At 33.5% G+C, this 25626-nt stretch overlaps 1 protein-coding gene across 3 annotated transcripts in view; it reads right to left on the bottom strand.

The window, feature by feature from the left end:
• LOC138701552 (ATP-binding cassette sub-family C member 12-like) overlaps positions 1-25626 on the bottom strand; it is a 116893-nt gene that overhangs the window by 76253 nt on the left and 15014 nt on the right. For all 3 annotated transcript variants that reach the window (XM_069828562.1, XM_069828561.1, XM_069828560.1), the window contains exons 5-10: positions 24361-24508; positions 15523-15749; positions 6828-6918; positions 6571-6753; positions 1499-1646; positions 1270-1412 (exon numbers count right to left, since the gene is read on the bottom strand). In XM_069828562.1, the coding sequence (XP_069684663.1) occupies positions 1270-1412; positions 1499-1646; positions 6571-6753; positions 6828-6918; positions 15523-15749; positions 24361-24508 (940 nt within the window). The remainder of the gene's footprint in view (positions 1-1269; positions 1413-1498; positions 1647-6570; positions 6754-6827; positions 6919-15522; positions 15750-24360; positions 24509-25626) is intronic.

Raw genomic sequence — 25626 nt, forward strand, 5'->3', positions numbered from 1 at the left:
TTTTTTTAATTAAATTAGAACTAACAAGTAAGCCTAATGTGTTTGAAAACATGTAAGTATAGTTTCAACTTTCGTAATGTAAGCCATATTCTGAAAGTTGTCATTTATTTCAACATTTAAATAGGCTATATTCTAATTTTTAACTATGGAGTATACATAAATTATATGTCACCTATTATAAAAAATAATGAAATGAGTGTTACTAATGCCGAACACTAGACACTAGAAAACTGTCATTGACTTTTTTCAATTGATCACGGGAAAAGTGATACCCATTTTCAATTCTTGCACCTGGAAGGCCTACTAATGGATCTGCAAGCTCACTATACATTATACAGATGTGTCAGATCAGCACGATTATGTTCAACATGTTCCCACTCTTCTCTAACACTGATGGCTCCCATTGTTATCAAGGTGAGGTCTGTTATTGCGAGGTAAGAATGATGTAATGGCAGGACTGGGTCACAGAACTTTTCTTTTATTATTTGGCACAAGTTAATCTACGTAAGTCTAAAAACATTCTTAATCATATAATGGAAGCTCCACTTAGGTTTCTTTCTGCCTAAAATTCCATTAACCTTAAACAGGTTCAAACTTGCGTACTTTGGGTCGAAGGATAAGTGCGGCAACTGCTATCATAATAAGGACGACAAAGTGAAAATGAAACTAAAAACAGAACTCTAAGAAACAGACTCGCCTCGCATTTCCAAAGAATTAGAATTTTTCAAATCCACACTGTCTCTTTGCAATCAATGTAATGTATAGTAGAATCCATGTTTCTTTCGACTCCTAACAGCTCACTAGCCACGTAGCTTGTAGGTCTACTGTCATGCAATATTGCCAATTTGCTGCTACAGCTAGAAGCATGGGCCAAGAGAGTAGAGAGCATCAAACTGTGATTGGCTACTTCCAAGATTAACATGACAACAACCCATAAGTCACGTGACTAGCAACTGTAAACCACACAGCTAGCAAGCTGACAGAAGTCGAAAAAACGTTAATTCTACTATAACAAATTATATTTTCATAATTGCTCGGTTTTAAAAAGTACTCACTCAACTCTGTGAATGATACTGCGAAACCAGAAATCACCCATTTCAACAGTATCATTCATTTACCTTGTTCTATTTGTTCTATTTCTCATGCATTTTTTTGTTAAGAAACTGCCGAATTTTGGTGCAAAACCAATAGGATGACTGAGACAACATTAAAAATATAGAAGAGAGCAGAGCAGATTATTTCAAAACTACATTTATATTATTACTACACCTGATATGCTTCGAGATGTACATCTGCCTTGGAACAGAGAAAAAGCACAAGGGCTATAGCAGGTATAACCTGCAGTGTAGACAGACAGAATCCATCACAGAGGTACTGTCGACTTGTGAAACCCAGCTCTTGGTTTCTGGCATCTAAGTATAAAAGATACAAGAATCTGTATTAGTAAATTCAGAGAACCCACTAAGATACTGAAACTTCACTCCATTTTTTTTTATACCTTTAAGATGTCTTGTCAGCACATTTTCCCAAGTGGTCATCTTCACGAGCCTTATGTGCACCAGCATCTCATACACAAGAGCCAAACGTCGCGTGCAGAGAGCTGTGGCACGAGCAGAGAGGTGACTTGCCAATCTCACCAATACATACTGCAATAGTCAGGACCAGAATTTTCATGTAATTATAACTTGTAAAATTTCCTTGCTTGGTCATAAAACTAAGAACAAAGTTGATTACAACACTTATGATGATAATTGTTACTGCTTCTGTGTTACACAATATTGCAGTAACTTAAAAAGATGACCTGTTTTGTGACCACATGAACACCGACTTCCAGGACAATATGTCCATTGATACCATGTCCATATCACATATGTCCACTTTCATTTTTCTTCACTTTTATTTATGTTTACATTTTTAGGTCCATATGACCTATATCCACACACGTTTATGTTTATTTTTATTTATGTCCAATTTTCATGTATATCCACTCGAGGAATGTGAAATGCATAATGTGTATTTATTTATTTATTTATTTATTTATTTATTTATTTATTTAGGCAAAGTTAAGGGTGCAAGGTGTTCCATAAGGCAAAATTATACAAATACAGTGTATGCATCATTATTATTTATTACAATTATTCCTAGACTTCTGTTTTATTGTTTATTGAGACTATTGGTCAACAAAATCTGTGTATAAAAAATGAAATTTGACAACTAATATCAATTTCTTTTGTGCCACTGGCACATGTTCAGGTTGTTTTTGATAGTCATAGGTCTATAGATAATACAGAGTTTGAAGTGTTGAATTTAGTGTTACATATACATCGAAAGAATTTACATAAGAGTAACACCTGCTCGAGGAAGGAGAAGAGAAATGACAGCAAGATTCCAACCTGAAATATGGAAAACTTATAATCAGGTTGTGACAGGATATCAAACAACTAACTTAGTTCAAAGAAGGCACAATCGTTTCTAAAACACATCTTTACAGATCACACATTGATCTGGAAATTCATGGAATTTATTAAGGAGGACAAAAAGAACAATTAAATTATTATAATCCAAGTGCTTGACGGGTACCGGAATTTTCAGCATTCCATTAAACCAGTAGTTGGCATTTTACCTTCATATGTGCTACAGTGATCGCAGCAAACCTACCTAGCTCATTCACCTCGTATGCTAAACCTGTTGGTGCAGGTGAACTAGAGGGTGGGGGTTGAGAAGTCCCGTTCAACTTGTATTAAATATATTACATTTGCCGATCACTGCATTAAAGAATCATATCTGGTTAATATGTGACAGTGGAACAGATTGTTCAGAATTACAACCACTACAAGGGAGAGGGTAACATCACTATTTACCTTAAAGCTATTGGTTATTGTTTGAAGTTATATAAAGATGAAGAAGCAGAATATGACGAATTAGTTATATGAAGTGGACATAAAAATTTTAGACGGACATAATGTATTGGACGTTCATGCAGTGACATAAAATTAGTGTTTTGGGACTAAAATAAAGTGGACATATTATATTTATGGCCATAATTTAGTGGACAATGAACATTAAATTTTTGGACATTAAAAACTGGACCTTGTGTTTGTGTTCGAATATCGAATTACTAAAAGATCCCGAAATTCCAGCAATGCAAGATCGTGATGAAACAGGCAACGCAGCGAGAAAAACCTTAAATTCTAAATCCATACATACTTTTCTAGAGCATTATAAAAAGGAATTTTTGTGTAGAACTTGAAAATTGAAAATTGTTACATACATACAGTTGAAGTAAAAGTTTCCTTTAAAATAACAAATGAACTATACTGTCCTCCAAAAATAAAAAAAAAAAAAAAAAAAACCGTGACACTTAGTTTTGTTTCACAGAAACAGAAACCCCATTTAAATGTGAAAGAATGAAATTTTCTTCCACTTTGTCATTACAGAATTATAAAAGAATAATTTCCACACAGATTCTGAGCTTTAACAATGCATACATAAATGTAATGTTACCAAAAATGGCGTTATTTATAACCTCATTGTTTTCGAGCCCTAGCATGCTAGAACTTAAAAGCACTGATGTAAGGGTATTGTTGCATTATCGATGTTTAGCATTAATGTGGACATTCCCTGAGGAGATTCTGAAGAAGTTTAAGAGAGAAGTACACATAAGGATACCTCTAAGCCCTGAGCATTCAGCGATAACAGTCGCACTTTTAAATGAAGGCCGCAGCTACAGCTGTGTTGGTGAGATCATGGGTATGTCCCACAGTAATATCCTTCGAACTGTAAAATATTTCCAGGAATCAATACTCTTCAGAGGAGACCATGATGCACTTTGGCCAGAGAAGGCATTTCTTGAAGCTGCAAGTCCTGCAAAACCAACATCTCAGTGCTCTTGAGGCACGAAATCACCTGATAAAAGTCCACAATGCAACTGTAAGTGAGAAAACAGTGAGGAGGAGGCTACATGAGTCAGACCTAGCCTCAAGAAGACCTGCTACAGGCTCACAACTTAATCCAGAACACCGAATAGCCCATTTATGTTTTGCGCAGAGACATGAACACTGGACTGAGGAGCAGTGGAGCCAAGTGCTTTTCAATGATGAGTCTAGATTCTGTCTAAGGTAACCGAACAGAAGGGAAAGGATGTGGAGAAGACTGAGAGAGTGCTTTGTGCCTTGAACCTTCTCCGAGAAGATACTTTTTGGAGCAGGCTCAATGATGGTGTGGGGCACCATAACTTCAGAGGCCTGTACTGAGCTGTACATAGAGAATGGCTCACTAACGGCACTCCGGTAAATTCAAGAGATACTCTCTAATCATGTAGTCTCTTTTGCACTTTTATGGACAAAAATTTTGCATTTATGCACAACAATGCAAGTCCCCATGCTATTGATGTGTGATGAACTACTTCCAGGAGGTCGACATTTCCACTTTGAAGTGATCAGTAAGAGTCCCAACCTGAGCTCTATTTAACTTCTGTGAGACATGCTTGAACATCATATCCAAACCCGAGTCTTCATCATTCCAGTTTAACTATGGAAGGCACTATATAAATCAAACAATCAATCTTCTTAATGTATCCAGCTGTTTGCTGACAACATAAAGTCCACTACAGTCCACTGTAGTCTTTTCAGTTGTTTTTTTTTATGAAAAATGAGGGCTATTTTGATCGGTGTTCATTATAGATGCCTGTTGCTACTAGCCAGAGTTGAGGTGCAGTCAATATATACTGCAGAGTTGTGTCTTCTGCAACTGGTACTGATGATTTTAATTTACTTCTTTTGTGGTTTATGGATGGACGTATAGAAGAATGTGTTCCAGATCTTCATCATGATTATTACACGACAGACAAGTAGGAGTATTATCAGAAAGGTGAAATCGGTGTAGGTACAATTGTGTGACAATGTGATCTGTTCTGGCTCTTGTTAAAAATGTTTGAACATGTCTGGGCAAATTTTTGTACATTTCCAGGTCATTTGATTTCTTTTGTATGGACTGTAAATTTTTTTCTTTCTCAGAAGCCAATTGTTGATCCATAGGTTTGTAAAATGAGAGTTTACTGAAGCAAAGGCATTGGATAGAGATATCACTTGAAGAGGTCTTGGTTGCAAATATGTTACCTGTTTTGCAATGTTACGACTTTCTCGTTTGCAGGTATACCAAAATGACTAGGTAGTCATTGGAATGTTATTTCCTTTTGGAGGTTTTTTTTTAGTTTACTTAGTTGTTTCTGAATGGGAATAATTCTATGTGCATACATGTTTGGTACATACTTGATTATATTTAATATAGCCCCCTTGGAGTCTGTAAGTATGCAAATAGATTTTTAAAAAATTTGAGTAACACACTAATGAGCAGCATCAATAGCTAGCAATTCAGTGTCAAGACTGGAGGAGGATGAAGTAACTTTCTTGATATTTGGAATATCATACCCTGCTCCTGATGTCCCATCATCAGGGTTTAGAGATCCATCTGTATAAATTTGAAGGTGATCCTGATATGTGCTGCAGATTAGTTCCAGGGCATCTAACTTAAGAATTATGGAGGGTCATTTTTGGAATGATTTCCTGGAATTTGTATGCTATATAAAGAATGTGAGGAAATATCACAGGAGGACATCCGGGCTTTGATTAGGAGCCTACCAAGAAGACTCATAGCTGTAGCTGTAATAAAGGCAAGAGGTGGCAATCCTGAGTATTGATCATAAAATTAACAGTTTTGAACGTATTGTTTGAAATGTATGATCAATAAATCTTCTGTTTTCGTTTATGCCAAAACACGCCTATATTGTTTTTTTTTAATTATTATTTTAATAGGAGTGTGGTAACATTAAATTTATGAAAGCATTCTTAAGGCTCTAAATCTGTGTGGAAATAATTCTGAAACGATATAGTTGAAGCAAATTCAATTTTTCCACATTCAGATAAGGCTTCTGTTAAAAAAAAAAACTAGGTGTCATGGTTCTTTTGGAGAGGAGTGTATTTTGCTTCAAATAATAAGAATCATATTTTATAAAACCATCAAAGAAATATTTTATAATTTTAAAAAGTACTGCAACACATCATTCATGTTGACTTTAGGTTTGAATGTATAATTTTTTTCTACTTTTGAATCTTAATTTTTTAACTTCTCATATTCCTCAATTTTTGTTTTCAGTTCTGATTCAGATATTTTTTTTTTTATTTCCATTAATTTCTCAGTTTTACTGTGTATATGTGTTCGAACTTTACAAGACCAATAAATAGCTATTGGTTACATAAGGACATTTTTATGCAACTGTCCCTAAAGACTGCTATTAATAAATGAGCCGTTCAGAGCAAAAGTGGTGTAAGTCAAAATTGGATAATGAGGTTTAAAGTAAAAATTCTGTAAAATACAGCGCAAAGTAGCAATTAATATGTCGTTCTTGCTATTCACTGACTACTAATAGTTTAAATAAAGTGAATATTAATTGCTAGTTTGCGCTGTATTTTACAGAATTTTACTTCAACCCTCATTACCCATTCTTGACTTACACCACTTCTGGTCTGAACGGCTCAAATAATAGAGATAATAGAGAGTGGTAGAACTTACCAAAAGAGGGTATGAAAGAAGAAAAACTGACATAGCTATCAGAGTATCAAGATCACTATCAGTCAAAATAAAAAAGCAAGACAGGGCGCAGGCAATGAGAACAATTGGTGCTGTGATTACATGTGGCCCATACAGCACTGCTTCATACAGCTTCTGTCCGTCTGTCCCCATAAGTGTGACCATCTGAAATAAAAATGCATATTCAGAATTAATCTTAATGCTAATTCAAGTGTATGGACAAGAGTAAAATAACCCACCTGTTGTGTGGAGACTGTGTTCAGATTAGACAAGCGCACAAGTTTATTGTAGATGAGGGCCATGATGGCAGAACGCAGCCGACCAGCTGTCCTGCAATATAAAGGACACAATTGAGTATAACAGTCATTGCATATTTTCAGAAAAAAAAAAACTCATTGCAATTTGGGTCAAAGGTATCACGTTTGACCCTATATTTATTTCATATACAGAATGGTCCATTTAACATTGTAACATCCAGCATTTTCAGTATATTGAGATACTGTTTTATACACATTTAATACACTTGTAGTAATAAGCAAAAGAACCAGTTTTAATAAGTCTTAATGAATGAAAATCTGTTTTTCAAAACGAAATTAAATACAAAGGAAAGGTTACATTGCAATGTGCATTTCAATTTTCTGAACCAGAAATTTGAAGACGTGTTAGCAGTATAGTGTATATACGTACTAGTGCATTGTGTTTCTGAAACATTAATTTCACAGAGTCTGTTCTATAATTATTATAGTGTTATTGTTTTTTTTTAATAATAGCGGATATTTTATGGTTCGTCATTCACCCAACTGTTAAATAAATAAAACATTTATAAATATTTAGTAGTCTATCTTATTCATTATTTGCATTATTTTACTCAACTTGTGTTTGTATGACTATATAAATTTTTTATTAGTGTTCTTTTTAATATATTAGTCTGCAATCATTAACTTGTATTACTGCAAATTGTATCAGCTTCTTTTGTTTCTGGCTAAGTGGAAGAGAAGGCCTCATGGCCTTAACTTTGCCAGAATGAATAAATAAATAAATAAATAAATAAATAAATAAATAAATAAATAAATAAATAAATAAATAAATAAATGAATATAATAATAATAATAATAATAATAATAATAATAATAATAATAATAATAATAATAATAATAATATTATTATTATTATTATTATTATTATTATTATTATTATTATTATTATTATTATTATTATTATTATTATTATTATTCACTAACAATATAAACGTTCTACTTTTACCTTCATACTAAATATAATTTAAATGTGTTTATAAATAGGATCTTCTAAATAACACAAATTACTCAAAATAAGTATAGTGACTATATGGCTACTCAGGTAAGCAGTGACTCTCTATTACATGTTCCACAAAAATACAGGATTTCCAAAAATGAATGGTGAGGTTTTACGAGTTCACTGTGAAGCATGTATTATGTGTAATGGATTGAAGGTGCTTGTAATTAGTTCAGTAACTCAAACAGTTTGCTTTCACGTCATTGTTGCTTATCTTACCAGATTTCTGTTACAATAAGTCATTGTTAGCTATTCTGAAGTCACCAGTGCATGACGTCAAGTGGAAGAGACTGAAATTACATCTCTACAAAATTCAACTCTTGCATGCAATAAAATCACAGGCTAAATTACTTAGACTGAATTCGCTGCTACCATACTACAAAAAATTGATGATGAACCAGAATTTCTAGAGGATATCCTCTTCTCTGATGAGGCCACATTCCATGTAAATGGTTGTGTTAATCATCACAACTGTGTAATTTGGGCCTCGGAAAATTCACATGTGATACATGAACACATTCGAGATTCTCCTTAAACGTTAGGTGCGACTTAATGCACAAGATCTTTGGTCCAGTCTTTTTTGTTGAAACAAACATCAACTTCATTGCATACATGGACATGCTACAAAATTTCCTATTTCCTCAAATCGAGCAAATAAAAGTTGCAAATCATCTTTCAACAAGCTGGAGTACCCTTCCCATTTTGCAAACCATGTCCGAGAAGAGCTAAGTCATCAATTTCCAGACCAATGGATTAGCAGAAATGGACCTATCCCATGACCCACTAGAAGTCTGGATCTTACTCCATTGGACTTCTACCTTTAGGACTATGTCAAGAATGAAGTCTACTGCGGAAGAATTGAGAACTTAATCACCTAAAACAAAGAATCAGACAAGTAATCACAAGCATTACGACAGATGTTTTTGTAAGAGTGTGGGATGTAACTGAATTGCACTTAAGACGTCTGTTGTACTGGTAATGGTAATCATTTTTAAATTTACTAATGTTATTTGGAAACTGTTTGAGTTAATGAACTAATTACAAGCATCTTCAATCCATTACACATAATAAATGCTTCACAGTGAACTTGTAAAACCCCACCATTCATTCTCGGAAACCTTGTGTTTTTTTTTTGGGGGGGGGGGGGAACTTTCGTTAATTTTTTATAGCTAAGTAAGTAAAATAATTAAAGATGAAATTTACACAATGTGATTATTTATTTATTATTAAGAATTTTAGGTGCCCTAGTAGTATTTAATTCACTACTAATTGAATATATTCCATTTTCTTTAACAATGAAAGGTTTATCTCCATCTATGAATAATTATCACTTAATCTATACCAATAATAAATCTGTAACCAAAACTTTTCTGGTAATTTTAGCTTTTCCAAAAATAATTGATGTTAAAATGTATAATTAACCATCCTGAGACCAAAAATCGCATTTTTTTATTTTTTATTTTTGTTTGTATGTATGTATGTCTGTCTGTCTGTCTGTCTGTTTGGATGTTTGTTACCTTTTCACACGATAATGGCTGAAACCATTTGTTCCTTCTGAGATTCTAGAGCTCTCAGAACCAATTAAAACCTTACTTATCGGAGTACATCACTTATCAACACACTTTTTAAATATAATATAAGACAGTATAACACCTTATTTCAAATGGCATCATTTGGTTCAAAAGAAATACATGGTCAATTCTGTGTCATCATTTAAAGTTCAAGCATAGGCTTATCATTTAATTGGAAGTCTTCTTCCACCTGAGAGTAACAACCTTCGGGTCTCACAAGTATATTTTATTTCAGATGCTGACCAATTATCTGTTAGGTCTAATACAGTATCAAGCTTAAAAGTAGAATTGACTGAACAACTTCAGAAATTATTGCATGATAATAACTGTTACATTCATAGTTTTAAATACAACTTTGAAAATGATTCAGGAGCAAACGACTTACAACATATAAAAAGCTATTATTAACTAATTACAAAACTGTATTTAGCTTTCAGTCAATAATATTTATTTCTAACAAGTGCAGTGAAGCGCATGGTTATGGCTAGTAATACATAATACGAGTACTTCAAGTAATGACTTAACAAATAATTATTGTAAATGTCTACATCTAACACCTTCCACATAAGTTAAATATTTAGAAATTATTACATTGGGATAAACAAATTTATTTCATGTGTACAAGTATAACAAAGACAATTTATAAATTCATAATATTTCGAAATTTTATCACTAAGGAGGCATTAAGAATAGTATTTTTAGCTTTAGTACAATCATTAATACGGTATAGTATAATAAATTGGGGTGGAGTAGCATCATCTGTACTTAATCCATTAATTTTATTACACAGAGGATAATTTGTCTGACTAAAAATATGGATTATCCAACATATTTAATTTACACAGATTCTAAAGTATTAACTATTGAAGAAATTTATAAATAAAGTTTACTAACTTACTACCACAGAAATCAAATAAAACATAAATCTAACCAACATGAATATCATAGTCGAAGACAAAAGTCTACTTTCTCATTGATTGAGCCTAAATGTCATACAAGTGCAGCACTTAAACATGGTGCTAGTTTCGGCCCAAGACTTTATAATAAAATTACAAATAATTTTCCAAATTTTAAATAGTTTAAAATTGAACCTTTTAAAAAAGAAATTTATAAAATTATTCATGATACATAATATTAACAAATGTCTGTATGTTTTATCTTTTTATTTCTGTTGACTATATTCATGTTTTTATGGAATGTCACTGGCTTCTGTCTGATTGTCATTTTATATTAAATGTTTTTTTTTCTCTTTTTTCTCGTGTGTTATTTAGTTGTATTGTATTGTATTGTATTGTATTGTATTTATTAATTCCCTGTACAATCTATTACAGATTATAGGTTCGTCATTAGATACAAACACACAAAATACACATACAGACACACACATACACACACAAATAAGATTTCTAGTATGAATTTAATTGATTTCTAGTATGAATTTAATTTTAACACTCTTAAGTTTTCCAAAGAATAGTAAAACTACCAAAGACACAATAAATAACAATATATATACGGTAATACATTTTCCGTTTGCAAGACATTAAATAAATTAATTAAGAGAAATTAGGTAAAAACAAGATAGTCCTACATTATTATTAATATTGTTTGGAGAAAAAATTATGTGCACCAGTAATGAAGGTAAGTATTTTGCATTATAGCTTTAATGCAAGAAATCAGTGATTTTGAATGACATGGACTGGAGCAGAATAGTTTTTACCCTGGTTTTGAAACCTTCATAATTTAAGTGTTTAATATCCCCAGGTATCTTGTTATATAATGAGATACCTGTATGAGAAGTACTGTTGAGACTTTTGGTAGTAGTATGACAGTTTATATGCAAGTTGTTGGCAGTTCTTGTGTTATGGTTGTGAGTTTCAGAGTTCCTTTTAAAATAGTTAAGATTCTTATGTATAAAGCAAACAGTTTCTAGGATGTAGATGCAGGGGAGTGGTAAAATATTTAATTCTTGAAAAAATTCTTTGCTTGGAGTGCATATAGGAACTTGTTTTATTATTTTTATTATTTTCTTTTGAAATTTAAATATTTTCATAGCTTCAGAGGACATGCCCCAAAGCATTACACCATATGAAAGAATGAAATGTACATGGGCATAGTAGACTACTTTCAAGGTTGGAAGAGATATGCTTTTCGTAAGAATTCTAAAAGCATAACATAATTTGCACAGTTTTCCAGAGAGAAAGCTTACGTGTTGAGTCCAGGACAAATTCGAGTCAATCCATACTCCCAAGAATTTTGTGCACCCATTTTTTTTATATTCTGATTGTCAATATATATTTGCAAGTTTTTATGCGTTTTATTTCGACTAAAATTAATAAAAACTGTTTTGTTGATGTTTAGATTAAGTCTGTTATGTATTAACCACTCTTTTAATTGATTATTAGCTTCATTTATGTTATTCTGTAGGATATTCTCATTTCTACTTTTGAAAATCATATTTGTATCATCCGCAAAGAGCACTGTTTCTGAGTGGGATATATTTATTGGTAAATCACAGAGGCGTATACTGGTTAAAGGGTTTGGGCTACCGCTGACCCTATTATTACACAAAATATATCTAACAATTACTTTAATTTTAATGACTATGGTAAAACTAATAATACAAAATTATTACATTATGTTATATTATAAACTTTTTCTTTTGTAATTTCCTTGGGCTACCGCCGGTAGCCCCGGTAGCCCGCAAAATACGCCCCTGGTAAATCATTAATAATATAGCAGAAATAATATTGGACCCAGTACTGAGCCTTGAGGAACACCAGTTTTGATAGAAGCTGGAGCTGAGTTGACTGAATTTATTTGGACAATCTGTTTTCGATTACTTAAGTACGATATGAACCAATCATTTGCTAAACCTCTCATTCCATAATTATTGAGTTTTCTTATTAGGATATCATGACTCACAGTGTCGAATGCTTTTGAAAGATCAAGGAATTGCCCTAGTATTTGCTTTCTATTGTCTTTTGCTTGTAATATACTATTAATGAAGGAGAATAAGGCATTATTAATGGATTTCATGGATTAATGGATTAATGGAGTTGTCAGTCTGAATTAAGTTAGTGTATTTAGTAAACTGCTTTGTCAATTTTATGTTATATTATTGGCTAAGACCATACCATACACGAGCTTGGCTCTTACGGTAGTGGCTAGCTTTTTTTTTTTGTATACTTTTGAATTATACTCATTTAGCTTACTAACTAAAAATAAATAAAATTCGTATTTATGAAATGTCCTCTATGGAAAAGATTTATAAACGCGAAATGATCACCACTCTGGAGCCTTTTATACTATTGTTATAGATCAATTTATTTTACCATACAATAGAATCCCTAACTATAAACTACCAACAAAGATTATTTTAATATTTAGAAATGGGACTAATGGTGCTACATATGTATACAATACAGCTAATATTTCTCACATCATACTACCCAGAAAAACTAAAACGAACATTATTACTGAAACAAGCCCTAGTACTTCTTAATGTATCTCTGAGAAACCTGTATGTATCACTTAAGTTTTATATACCTGTACATGAATTTTTTAAACATCAATTTTCCTATATTATGGTAATTTAAGGCTTCACAAAATGTCATTTTGTATGTTTCTTCAAGTGTTTACATGATTATAAAAGAGTACCTTGAAATATTGACTCATGAAAAATATATAATATTATACTTTAAGTGAATCAACCCATTTTTGACTCCACTAAATAAGTTAGGAGACACAACCTTCAGACAAAAACAAAATAATTTTAATTCTTCTTCATAGTGACAAGAAATCAACATCGTGAAAGCTAGTTCTATACTTCCTTCGTTACATTATTTAAAGATTACTGATAAACAAGAAAAGAACCCATGTAGCAGACTGACACAGATATTGTATCTTTAAATTCTGACGAAAATATACACCATGCTTTTAGTATCTCTAACTACAACACAGTTTTTGATATGCTGATTTACGATCTAAAACCCTAACACAATGCATTTAACTGCAGTAATCAGTACACCTTTCGAAATTTCAGGGATGATCACTTACTCCACAGTGGCCAGTCAGAGTCAAGGATTGATGGATTTACTATTTCACACTACAGTAATTCCCCCTTATCCACGGTTAACCTTGGCAACATTTTTTTTCTTGTATTTTAGCTCCTAGAATCTTAATCTGAAGGATTTTATAGAAAATTTAGAATTTTATTTAGATACACTCCATTGTAATATCAATTACCAATATTATCCTTAGTAGCATTACCCACATTATTTACTTTTCACTGTCCTGACCTTGCTGCAGTAGCAATCTACCACCGAGATATTTATAGGATTTGCTATTATCCGCATTTTCGCGTCTCCATGGTGTATTTCGGAACTTATTCCCTGCGGATATGGGAGGATTACGGTACTATCGAACCTATACAGTCAATGTGACATATTTTATTGCATCGATTCCCAGACCAACCAATCTGACTGTGGTTTTTCCCGCGGTTTTCCACAGTTACTTAGGCAAATTCCAGGTTGGAATTTTCATTGTCATGGTCCATTTTCCCTTCCCCTCCCGTATAGAAAAAGAATTAGATTTCATATCATATCATTTATCTTCTTCAGCTCATTCAATAGACATATTCAGGTCAAGACGCATGTCTTAATCTGCTCACGGCAGGAGGCGTCCTCTTCGCAACCGTTTCTGGCTTCCGCAATATCTCTGCCAGGATTCATTCCTTAAGAGCATTTTCAAGGGCACTTTGACACCTTACCCTTAGAAGAGCCATTGGAATGGATCCTGTACTGCTTGGTCACCTTGGCAATATGAACTTAGAGCGGGGAGGGGTAGGAGGCCCCCCTTGGGTGAGCAGGTGAGGGGTCATATGCGGTCAGTGGGCTCAATAGGCCTCAGTATGGCCGTCGTGCAAAAGGTCGTCCTAACCTGCCCATAGCCTCCGTGACCTGACCTAACCTAACCTATTTTATTGTAAATACATGTGTATTTTCAACATTGTATTGGTAAGGTCTTACATGAAAATAATGAAACCAATATGAAAAGCTGAATTTATTGTTTATGACAAGAAAGCTAATACATAATCTTCTCTGTACTTCTTTCGTGCTCCACCACCGAAATATAAATTCCATACATACCTCATATTATGTAATATCAATAATTATCAATTTCTAGCTGTAGTTAATCATATGGCAAATGTAAAGCATAAGTAGTCATTGGAAGTTTTGACTGAAACTTTTTTACTGTTGTCTGAAAATAGAAAAAAAAAAAAACTATATTTTGAAGGTTAAGTCTACTACCGTCTTCAAGCAAAAGGGCAGAAAGAAAATAATCATACTCAACGGTAATGTTACAATGGATTCCTGATGCCTGCCTGATGATCAGAAGTTGCGTAGGGCTCAATTCAATTCCCTCTTGAGCTCACTGAGTTTTTTCTGAGGCTATCTCCAACCGCAAGGTAAATATTGAGTAATCTATGGCGAATTCTAGGCCTCATCTCGCCAAATACCATCTCACTATCACTAACTTCATAAATTCTAAACAGACAGTGTCATTAAATAATCAGCTAAAAGACGACTATTATCCCAAAAACAGATGTCCTTTCCTGCTCTGCTTTCTGTATATTTGATTAACAATGGAAAAAGTTACTCCGCCAATAATCTTTAAAGTTATCAGCAATAGGAGCTTCCCTTGTCTGTCAAAAAAAAATTTCCCAAAATAATACTGATTTACAAAATCAGTGAACATGAAGATGTCGGCCACCCTCTGGCTAAATGAACGAATGAATTATCTTGAAATATGGAACAGAACAGACTCGTGACACAGATGATGAAAAAGGTAATCTAAGCCTCCTTTCCTCAATAACATCTACTGATTTTATTTATTAGACAGGCTATATACAGAAAATCATACTTATTGGTAGTGTAGATTTGGATAATTTCCATGAATTTTATATATACAACATTAGGGAGGCTAGATAACAGTTCTTTAGTTTCTTATTGATTCTAATTTTAAAACAATAATGTTCATAGTCACTCACCTGCAAATAATACTCCAGCTCCAAGCAATGAACACTATTGAGATCAATTCAGTGACTACAAAACCCAAAGCCCATAAGAGTGCTTCTGTAATCATTATGTTAGTGCCACTGCCACCATCTCCATCTTCAACTGCTTCTGTTTTCATTGCATTCTTTGTAGTACTATTGACGTAGCTGATGCTTTTTACGTTCCTCAGGGATGCGAGAAACCCTCCCAGACAGATCACCTGTAATAATCACAAATAAATGCTTCTGCTGCACAAGTTACTGAAGTTTCTTAATACACGAGAAAGAGACATACTCTACACAACTTTCTCTTCGTGTACTTTGCCTGATTCAAAGCATTGGCGCAAATTTCTGGGATGCTCATTATTATACAGTATGTGCCATAGAATTTATATCCTACAAATGCTGCAGCCATGATGTTTATGATATCGCATAACACATTAGTTCTCTATTGTTTTTGTTACAGACATTAGGCTTTTCCAATCTTTGCACTATTGCACATGATCAGCACGAACACTCATGTACTGTAAAATAATTTACTAATCTCGTATATTGAAGATGTAATTAAATTTCACAGCATATTTTAATAACCAAATATAGATGAAGTGGAAACATAAAATATTAATGCAAACAGTATGTGTGTGCCAGTCCAGTGGATAAAAGTAAAGCACAACTATCTTAATGTGCATGTGTCAATATGACTTGAGATTGGTTTGTGCTTGATCCACAAATTTTCCTGTCAGGAAACGGTTTAGTGACGGTTTACTATGCTGCAAGAATGCCTGACTTAAATCAACAAGCACCTAGTCAGAGAGTGAAGTTATCATTGCACGTCCAGTAAAGTCGATGTACTCATGATGGTTGGAAACTGCTGCAGAAACAAATCAATGGATTATCAGTAATCACAATATTTTTCCTGGGGGAGGGAGGAAGGGGAATCAATAGAGACATAAAATTACAGATTCGTGGTCTCCCTGATTGCAACAGAGAGTAATGATTAGTGTAAGATTACAGACTGTAACAAACAAATTTTTTAACATTGTCCAATGGCTGTGGGTACAGTTACTGTATTATATGCCAAAAAAATTAGATGAAATATAAAATATATATATGGTAAATTTACTGAACATTACTTTCATTAATTTATATTATAATTCATATTTCAATAACAAATAGTCATTCCATTATGAAGCTCAATGATATTTTGCAGATAAAACGAAACTGGGGTACCAAATTGTATGTACTTTGTTATAAGGAAGTTCTTTATAAAGAGGTAACATTCAGCAACATATTCCCTACTACACACACATTTCGTTTTTCCTATATAGCAATTATAATACTGTTTATAGAAATTGCAACTTTATTAATACATACTGTACCTTGAAATATTATTGTACAGGGTTGAGCAGTGGTTCTGACGAATTTCAGCATGCTATATTAAAGTGACTATAAAGGTTTAGAAATATCAAAATAACACAGGATATGGCTCGAACAATGAAAATTTTTGGGATATTATTTTCTAAAAATGACACATTTCAAATGATCCCCTTGGTATCTTATGGTTTGTTGTAATCTTACCAATGTAGGATTTTTGGCGCAACTTTGTTAAACGAGAATTATTATGCAGTCGGTGAAAAACACTGAAATACTGTAACAGTAACACTAACTCAGAATAAATAAAGATATCGACAATGCTATTGTAGTAGTACTGCATTGTTAAGAATCAGCTTTGCATTGGCGTGTTTATTGATGGCACATGTAAGCAGATACTGTAAGTGAGTAGTCTCTGCTACTATGCATAAATATTATGCCGAATCAAAATAAAATTACTGTTCCAAAAAGAATTCGCTAATCGTAGGGGAACATAGTTGACTGGATTTTTCCTTAATCGTTTAAGAGGGGTTTCGTTATAATGAGTGCAAAAACATGTTCATTAAAAGAGGTAACAGTACATTATAATGCATTTGTCCCTTTTGCGGTTGAAACGTTTGGATCATGGTGTAGTGAAGCCAAAGCTCTCATCTCCACCATAGGCAGAAGTTTAGTGCAGCTTTCTGGGGACCCTCGAAGCAGTCAATATCTAAGTCAGCGCATTGGTATCGCCATTCAGCGCGGTAATGCTACAAGTATTCTTGCATCCTTCCCCGAGTCCTCTTATTTAGATGAGATTTTCTTCCTTTAATTATTCAATTTATTTGTATTTTATTATAGTATACATATCAATGTGAATACAATTTCACTAGAATAATAAATTTGGTAGTTATTTTGTATAAAAACTAATTTTATACTTTTTTACATAGACTCGTAAATTTAACTGAATTGTCACTTCATTGTAACAAAAATGTTTGATTTTTAGATGCATAATATTGTTTTGGTAGAAGCGAAGTTACACTCCGAAATATGGAGTATGCTATAAAGTAGTTCGTATGGCAGAGATTTTAGTGTATCATTATCATCATCATTACCATCATTATCATTATTATTGTTGTTATTATTATTATTGTTATTGTTATTATTATTATTATTATTATTATTATTATTATTATTATTATTATTATTATTATTATTAATGGTGAATACTTGATTGTTTGTCATTCACCCATATGAAGTCAGTTGTGTAGATCAATTTATTGGCACAGTCATTGCCCAGGGTGCGCCATCGGAGGCTGGTCTACACTACATCCGTGATGATGGAGATATGTTGGGATGCCATAGGGGAACAGGACCTCCCAGAGAAAACCCCTGTATTACCTGAACCACGGGTTTGCCCAACAGAAGCCATAAATTCCCTCTACTTATTAAGTTTCGTAACAGAGGTATTTTATACAGTTCAGCACATGCTCCACATTTAACTTGCTCGAATTTTACAACATAGATCAGAATAAGTAAACTTGTAAGCAGCAGTATGTCTTGCTACAGCAACTACTTCAGTGATAATGTTGTTTCCTGGTTGCCACTCCTGCAAGGTGATACACATCATGCAAACTATATTAGATGCCAAATTTATATATGCAGTACTGTGAAGTCCACCATTACATGTAAAGAAGTGCTGTGACGAAACATATCATATCATATCATATCATATCATATCATATCATATCATATCATATCATATCATATCATATATCATATATCATATCATATCATATCATATCATATCATATCATATCATATCATATGAGGCACGTAGTTGCAAAATCAGATACATCACTTTTTTTTTTTAAATATGTTAATGTTATATTTCATATCGTCATATGATTCTACAACTGCTATAGCACTGTTATGCTCCAAAGTCAGATACATTGCATGGATTTGTATGATGAAAGAATAGTATTGGTTGCAAATCCTTGGTTCCTTGCAAACGTTTTTCCTTCATCCTGAAAAATTATGTTTTAGTGCTGTATCTGATTTTGCAACTAAACACATCACATCACATATCATATCATATCATATCATATCATATCATATCATATCATATCATATCATATCATATCATATCATATCATATCATATCATATCACATCATATCACATCATATCATATCATATCATATCATATCATATCATATCATATCATATCATATATTATATCATATCATATCATATATAATATCATATCATATATCATATCATATCATATCATATCACATCATATATCATATATCATATAGGCTACCATATATCATATCATATATAGGATGTTTCCGGACTGGTGTTACAAACTTTCAGGGATGATGGGGAAGGGCACATGTATCAATTTGAGATAAGAAACCCTGGTCCGGAAATGACTGAGTCGAAAGTTATAAGCAAAAACAGTTGTGTGGAAATGGAATTGTAATTTAACACCACGTGCCCTCCTTCCCTTAACCTTTGGAACAGTCGTGGAAAGATGGTATGGGCCAGATGTCTCCTACGTGAGTACTTGGACAGATACCATCTGTGAGCTTGTCTACTGTTCCCATTGGCTCATCCGTATTCGAAAATCATGTCTGGATATTCTGCTCTCGTGTACTCCTCCATTTCACTAGGACTGGTTGACTGGACACTGCAATTTGTACACATACACTGCTGTCTACAGACGTGCATATCAGGACCGACCATGTCCATTACACATTACGCTATCTGCATTGCTTTAGTGTAGTTTCCTGTCCCCACCCCTCAGACAGCTCACTGAATTGAATACTGTAAGTAGACAACGTAAACAACGTCAGATGAAAACAGTATGTGTAAGATGTACAGATAAATACACATAAATAAGGTGTACAGAGCAGTGGCGGCTCCTGCATATTTCTTAAGAGGAGGAAAGAAATTAACAGCACTAAATGACACCTTCTTGAATGAAACATGCTACAAATTAGCCTACATGCATACATGTAATATAATATAATATTATGATTTCACTTCCATTCATTGTTGAATAATTGCACAAATTAACAATTACAAGGAAATTCACAACCTCGTAGCATTTTTCGAGCACACTACAGCATCACACGTGTTGGAAGAGATTAGCTACTAACTCGTAACCGGAACCGTTTTACAGAAATGGAAATGGGAATGGGAAATAATCTGAGGAAAGCGAGAACACTGCACCCACCCACGTGGTCTGTGTTGCCACATGTACATTTTACAAGTTCAGTATCACATGCTTTTGAAGAATGTCAGTTCTTGTAAAGTCATACTACCATTATTGTTCAAAGCTGCCAGTGGCCGATTAATTTTTTATGTTAAAAATGATGTAGTTTGGAGTACCTACTTTCAGTTTCAAATATATTTGTACAAAACTGACAACTTGGCTGTTAACCTGTCTAGTAAACAATGAATAGATTGAATTTCAGGGGCCAACTAAGTAAAACTACTTCCTCTTTGTTTTACATAAACCCGACTTTAACTTTCAAATATCCACGAAAGATTCAAACCATTAATAGTAGCCTGTATAAAGTGCAATGAATAATATTTTTTTATTTATAATTAAAAAAAAAGTTTACATGGCGTCTTTCATAGCATTGTGTTAAAACTGTTTTTGTTGTGTCTCATCTAGATGTGTTATATTCCGGTTGAAAGCAACATCGTTAGGTGGCAGCGGTAGCGAGCTTGCTGCACAACCAGTCGGTTTCTATTTCCCGCCCATGACTGATTTAGAGGAGGATCTCCTCCTTCTCCGTTCATTTACTTGCTTTAAAACTCTGCTTCTTTCTCTGGCCGCTAGTGCGCTGTTGTCTATGTGTGTTAACTGTAGTAGAGGAGGAATGGAGTGTCTTTCCTCTACACAGACAATCTCACATCTTTCTCACAGTTTTCTACAGCACATGAGCGCGCGTCGTTTAAAACTCGATCAACCGAATTTTTCTTATAGCTGTGAACTTAAAAATTATCGAATCTTCCTAGAATTTCAAGGCACATATTTTATTTGGTATTTACTTTCAAAAGAAGAAAATGTGAGGAGGACGTTCCTCCCTTCCCTCCCCCGAGGAACCGCCACTGGTACAGAGGAATAAAATTATTTCATTTCCACACAACTATTTTTGCTTGTAACTTTCGACTCAGTCATTTCCGAACCAGAGTTCCTATCTCAAATTGATACATGTGCCCTTCCCCATCATCCCTGAAAGTTTGTAACACTAGCCCGGAAACACTCTGTATATTACATGCAGTAGGCCTACAGTGCAGTTCACTAACAAAAAATCTAATAATGTTTTGTTATAATTGTGACGGTTTCTCTAGAAAAAAAATAATTTTTGCAAATCATATGGTTTTGTAAAAGTGAGTAAACAATGTAGAGTTGAGAATCTCATTTAAGTAAGGCCCTGAAACGAAAGGTAACAGATCTGGCCAGCAATAAATAGCAGTCAGACGAAAATGCAGATGGGGTTGGTGGATTTTATGTTCACGAGTTTTATGATACAGTATTTACTTAATTCATGAAGAGGCAAAATGTGTTGTGAGGGCAGAGCTTCAAATTTATCAAGAATGATTCTCACAATATTGATTTCCTTGACATTCAATGTTTGTTGCTGTTGCCCTAATATTAAACTTAACCCCTTACCGCATTCTGGGACAGATATGGCACATACCAGTTTCATATTCATATAATTTATAATATAAGTATATAATATTTCAAACTGCATACTGGGACAGATATGGCACATGGTCAAGAATTGGATTTGACCATATGTGACATCAGTTGAGAAAGAAAGAACTACTTAAGTTATTTGAATATTAAACCGGTGTGTGCAAGACTGTGCCATGCAGTAAGGGGGTAAGATGGGAAAAAAATTATGGTTTATTTAACAATGCTCGCAACTGCAGAGGTTATATCAGCATCGCCGGTGTGCTGGAATTTTGTCCCGCAGGAGTTCTTTTACAACACTTAAATATCATTTGCATCAAGATATTTGTGTCCAGTGAACATTTTCTGCTTTGGTCTTCTTGAAGAATAAATATAGAAGTAAATTTAATGTTGTTGTTGTTATCTAATGCCGGGCTTTGGCAATGAAGCCATTAGCGTTCTTGCTCTCCAATATTTCTCTGTGGTGGATCCATCAGGTAGAACTTCACAGATTATGAGATGATCTTCAGTCATTTCTTCTTCTTTGTTGCATAGAGGGCAATTTTGATGTGTGTAAATTCCTATTTTATTCAAGTGTCTGGCCAAATAATCGTGTTCTGTAAGCAGTCTGAATTTTGCTACTGCAGATTTACGTGGGATTTCTGGAATAATTTCTGGTTTTTTTATTGAAATGCTCCATTTTTTATCTTTGGCTTTGGTACAAAGTGCTTGGTTTTGCTCGATTTTATATTTATTTTTAATTAGTCTTTTGATGGATATAAAAGGTAGGCTTGTATTTGTATTCTGAATTAAATTGGATCCTTTTTTGGCAAGAAAGTCAGCAGTTTCATTTCCAGCAATTCCGCAATGTGCAGGTATCCATTGCAATTGAATTCTTTTCTGTAGTTTTTGAAGTTGTTGAATAATTTTGTGACATTTTAAAATTTGATTGACATCATTTTATATGAATTTATTGCATGTAATGCTGCTTTAGAATCAGAGAGTATGACAGCATTTTGAAATTTATCTATTCTGTATAGTAGGTGTTGGAATGAAATATGAATAGCCGTTATTTCCGCATCAAAATTTGTTGTATGGTATCCTGCTGGTTGATAAAATGAGAATAAAGCACACGTAATTCCTGACCCTGAGTTGTTATCGATAGTAGACCCATCTGTGTAGATATGTAACCATTCTTCTGGTGGGTATCTATTGTTCACAGCTTCTAGTGCTAGTGCTTTTAGTACAGGTTTGGAAGTTTCAGATTTTGTAACTGGTTCTTCTAAATCTAGCTGAATATTAATTGGTTCGAAGGTTAGAGGGTTTTCTCTGGTTAAAATGTTTTCTTTAGATTTAGGGTGATTCAATTCTGTTTTTATTTCCGTGACTTTGGACAGGAAACTTGTTTGTGTTTTCAACTTGGTTGGTTGTAACAGTCTTTTTTCCCATTTTGTTGTTGTTAACCGTAGCATTTTTTCATGGTGTGTTAGAGCCAGCTCCTCTAGAGTTAGACATATTGGAAGGTTCTGGGTTAAGGCTTGCATTGCCGTGATTGGAGTTGATTTTGCTGCACCAGTTATTAGTCGCAGGGCCTGATTTTGGCATACTTCTTTCTAGTCGATTCAGGTTAAAATTATTTGCTGTAATTATTACCTCCACATTGTAGAGAAGTATTGGCTTGATGAATGTTTTGTACGTGGTGTTCAAAGTCTGCCGATTACTACCCCACTTTGCTCCAGCTAATCTCTTTAAAATTGAAAGTCTTTTCGTTGATTTGTTTACTACTGCTTCAATATGATTTTTCCAAGATAATTTTGAATCAAAAATTGTCCCTAAATATTTCGTTTCATATGTTTGTCTCAGGTTTGTTTTCTTGAACTGTAGATTTAGTTTTGGGATTTTTTTCTTCAAGCTAAATATTTGAAACGTTGTTTTATCAGTATTTATGGCCATCAAATTGTTGTCAGTCCACTTTTCTAATAGGATCAGAGCCTTTTCCATTGAAGTTTTGGATTTGACTATTTGTGGGGAAGATGTCCACATGACCATGTCGTCTGCAAAAAGAGCTGTCTTTATTTCTGGGCTTGAAACAGCTGGGGGTAGATCGTTGATGTAGATGTTAAACAAGGTTGTACTCAGTACTGCACCTTGTGGGAGGCCCATTTTTATTTGTCGGAATTTGGAAGTACTGTCATTGTATTTTGTAGCACACTTAATGTTGAACTAAACTTGTGATTTAGAGTATCTGCAATTGAAACAGACTTCTCAAAACTGACAGTTGCAAGACAATATCAACCAACCTATTAACGACCTTATAGTAAGTACAAAGAATTAATTTAATTTTTTTTTATAAAAATGTGTTGGAATGTAAAATAGCGTTGTATTTATGTATTTTCAGATTATATTCAAAAGCCAAAACTAAAATTATCGCTGCCAATTTATTAAAAACGTTTAATTCACTACATTATGCAAATATTTAATGAATAGAACATGTTCATGGGCTGAAATTACGCGAACATTTGAGGGGGACCTCAAAATGAAGAAACTTCTAGGGGTTCGTGATACTCAAAAGGTTGGGAACCATTGCCATATAACATTAATAAAATAGCCAGAAATACATATCTGGATATTTCACATCAAAGATATGACTAAAAATTTATGAACACATTCATCACAATAAAAAAAGCAACTTCATTCAAGAGAGAAAATGCTATTATGTAGTTTTTCCTCTTCAACAAATCAGAAAGATGGCTGACAATTAATTGAAGGATTGTGACATGTTCTTACAGGTCCTTGAATGCTGAATGCCAATCCTACAATATAGATGAAGACTGCAACAATGACACGTGTTCTCACGAACCTCCACATCACAGTGAAGAGAGAGGAGCCCAGTTGTCCAGTGCGAACCCCTTCCTCTCTCCAGATGTGGTGCAGTCTGTGTAGAAAATGAACAAGAAGATTTAAGAAAAAATTCTGACTGCTTCCAGTAGCAAATATTATGGAATAAATGAAGACTTGAAGTAAATATGGATCTAACTGCCATATTTGTAAAAATTGTTTTTTACTGGAATAGCAATTTTTGTACTTAACTCTATGACATAAATAAGGATCAAAGTCCAGATTCCTTCCTTCATCGTTTTATTAGGTGTTCATAGATGATGGAACATTTATGTATCCATAGTCTCAACATATATTATAACTCAATTTTATAGAAAGTTTGAAAATGGCACTTAGATCTTTATTTGCTTCAAGTCTTCAAATGTCAGACACAATACTGAAAGAGGATAAAGTTTCCATTAAAGAATATCAATTATCTTTTGAGGATTAATCTAAGTACCTATCTTGCCTGATTCTGGATATTCCGACACTGCTTCTCATTGTTGAAATGATAAGTTTTAACATGGTTTAGCGACTGTGTTTACTAAAAGGAAGGGATAAATTTCATTTTATAAGAAAATAAATATTATTTGTGACCTGAAGGAACAATTTATCAATGTAATAATGAAAAACAAAATATAAAATGAAAAAGACGCTGACTACTCAATCTCACAATAATAAAACTAGTCCAGAAGACGTTTTCAAAACTACATAACACTCAGAACATTATTTTCTTTTCAGTACATCATAACCACGTTACAACCTGCAGTTATTATCAAAGTCAGAAAGATCAGATAGTTTCTTCAAAGATTTGCCCTAGCCTACTGTTAAAACTGAATATTTAATGCAGTAGATTGAAAGCATATAAAGTAAATCTATTCTTGAATCAGTGGGTAAATTGTATGTTACTTCTCACTTACACAAGAATTCACTTTTGTTTAATCAAAGTCTCTGTTTTAATTCCATTGTTCAAAGGCACGGTAGAAGGTTATCCACAAAAACCAAAAACAACAAATTTCAAAGCTGGCATGAGCTTTACAGTTTTTACGGCAGCTTAGTTATGATGAAAATTTTATGTTTTGCAGCTGTATGTTAGGATTAAAATCTACAAATTTTCATAACTACAAATAGTTCCAATATTAAAGTATGCTAAGGTCACTCATTTTATTGGATCTA

Source organism: Periplaneta americana, chromosome 6 (genome assembly GCF_040183065.1).
Source record: "Periplaneta americana isolate PAMFEO1 chromosome 6, P.americana_PAMFEO1_priV1, whole genome shotgun sequence".
Lineage (NCBI taxonomy): Eukaryota > Metazoa > Arthropoda > Insecta > Blattodea > Blattidae > Periplaneta > Periplaneta americana.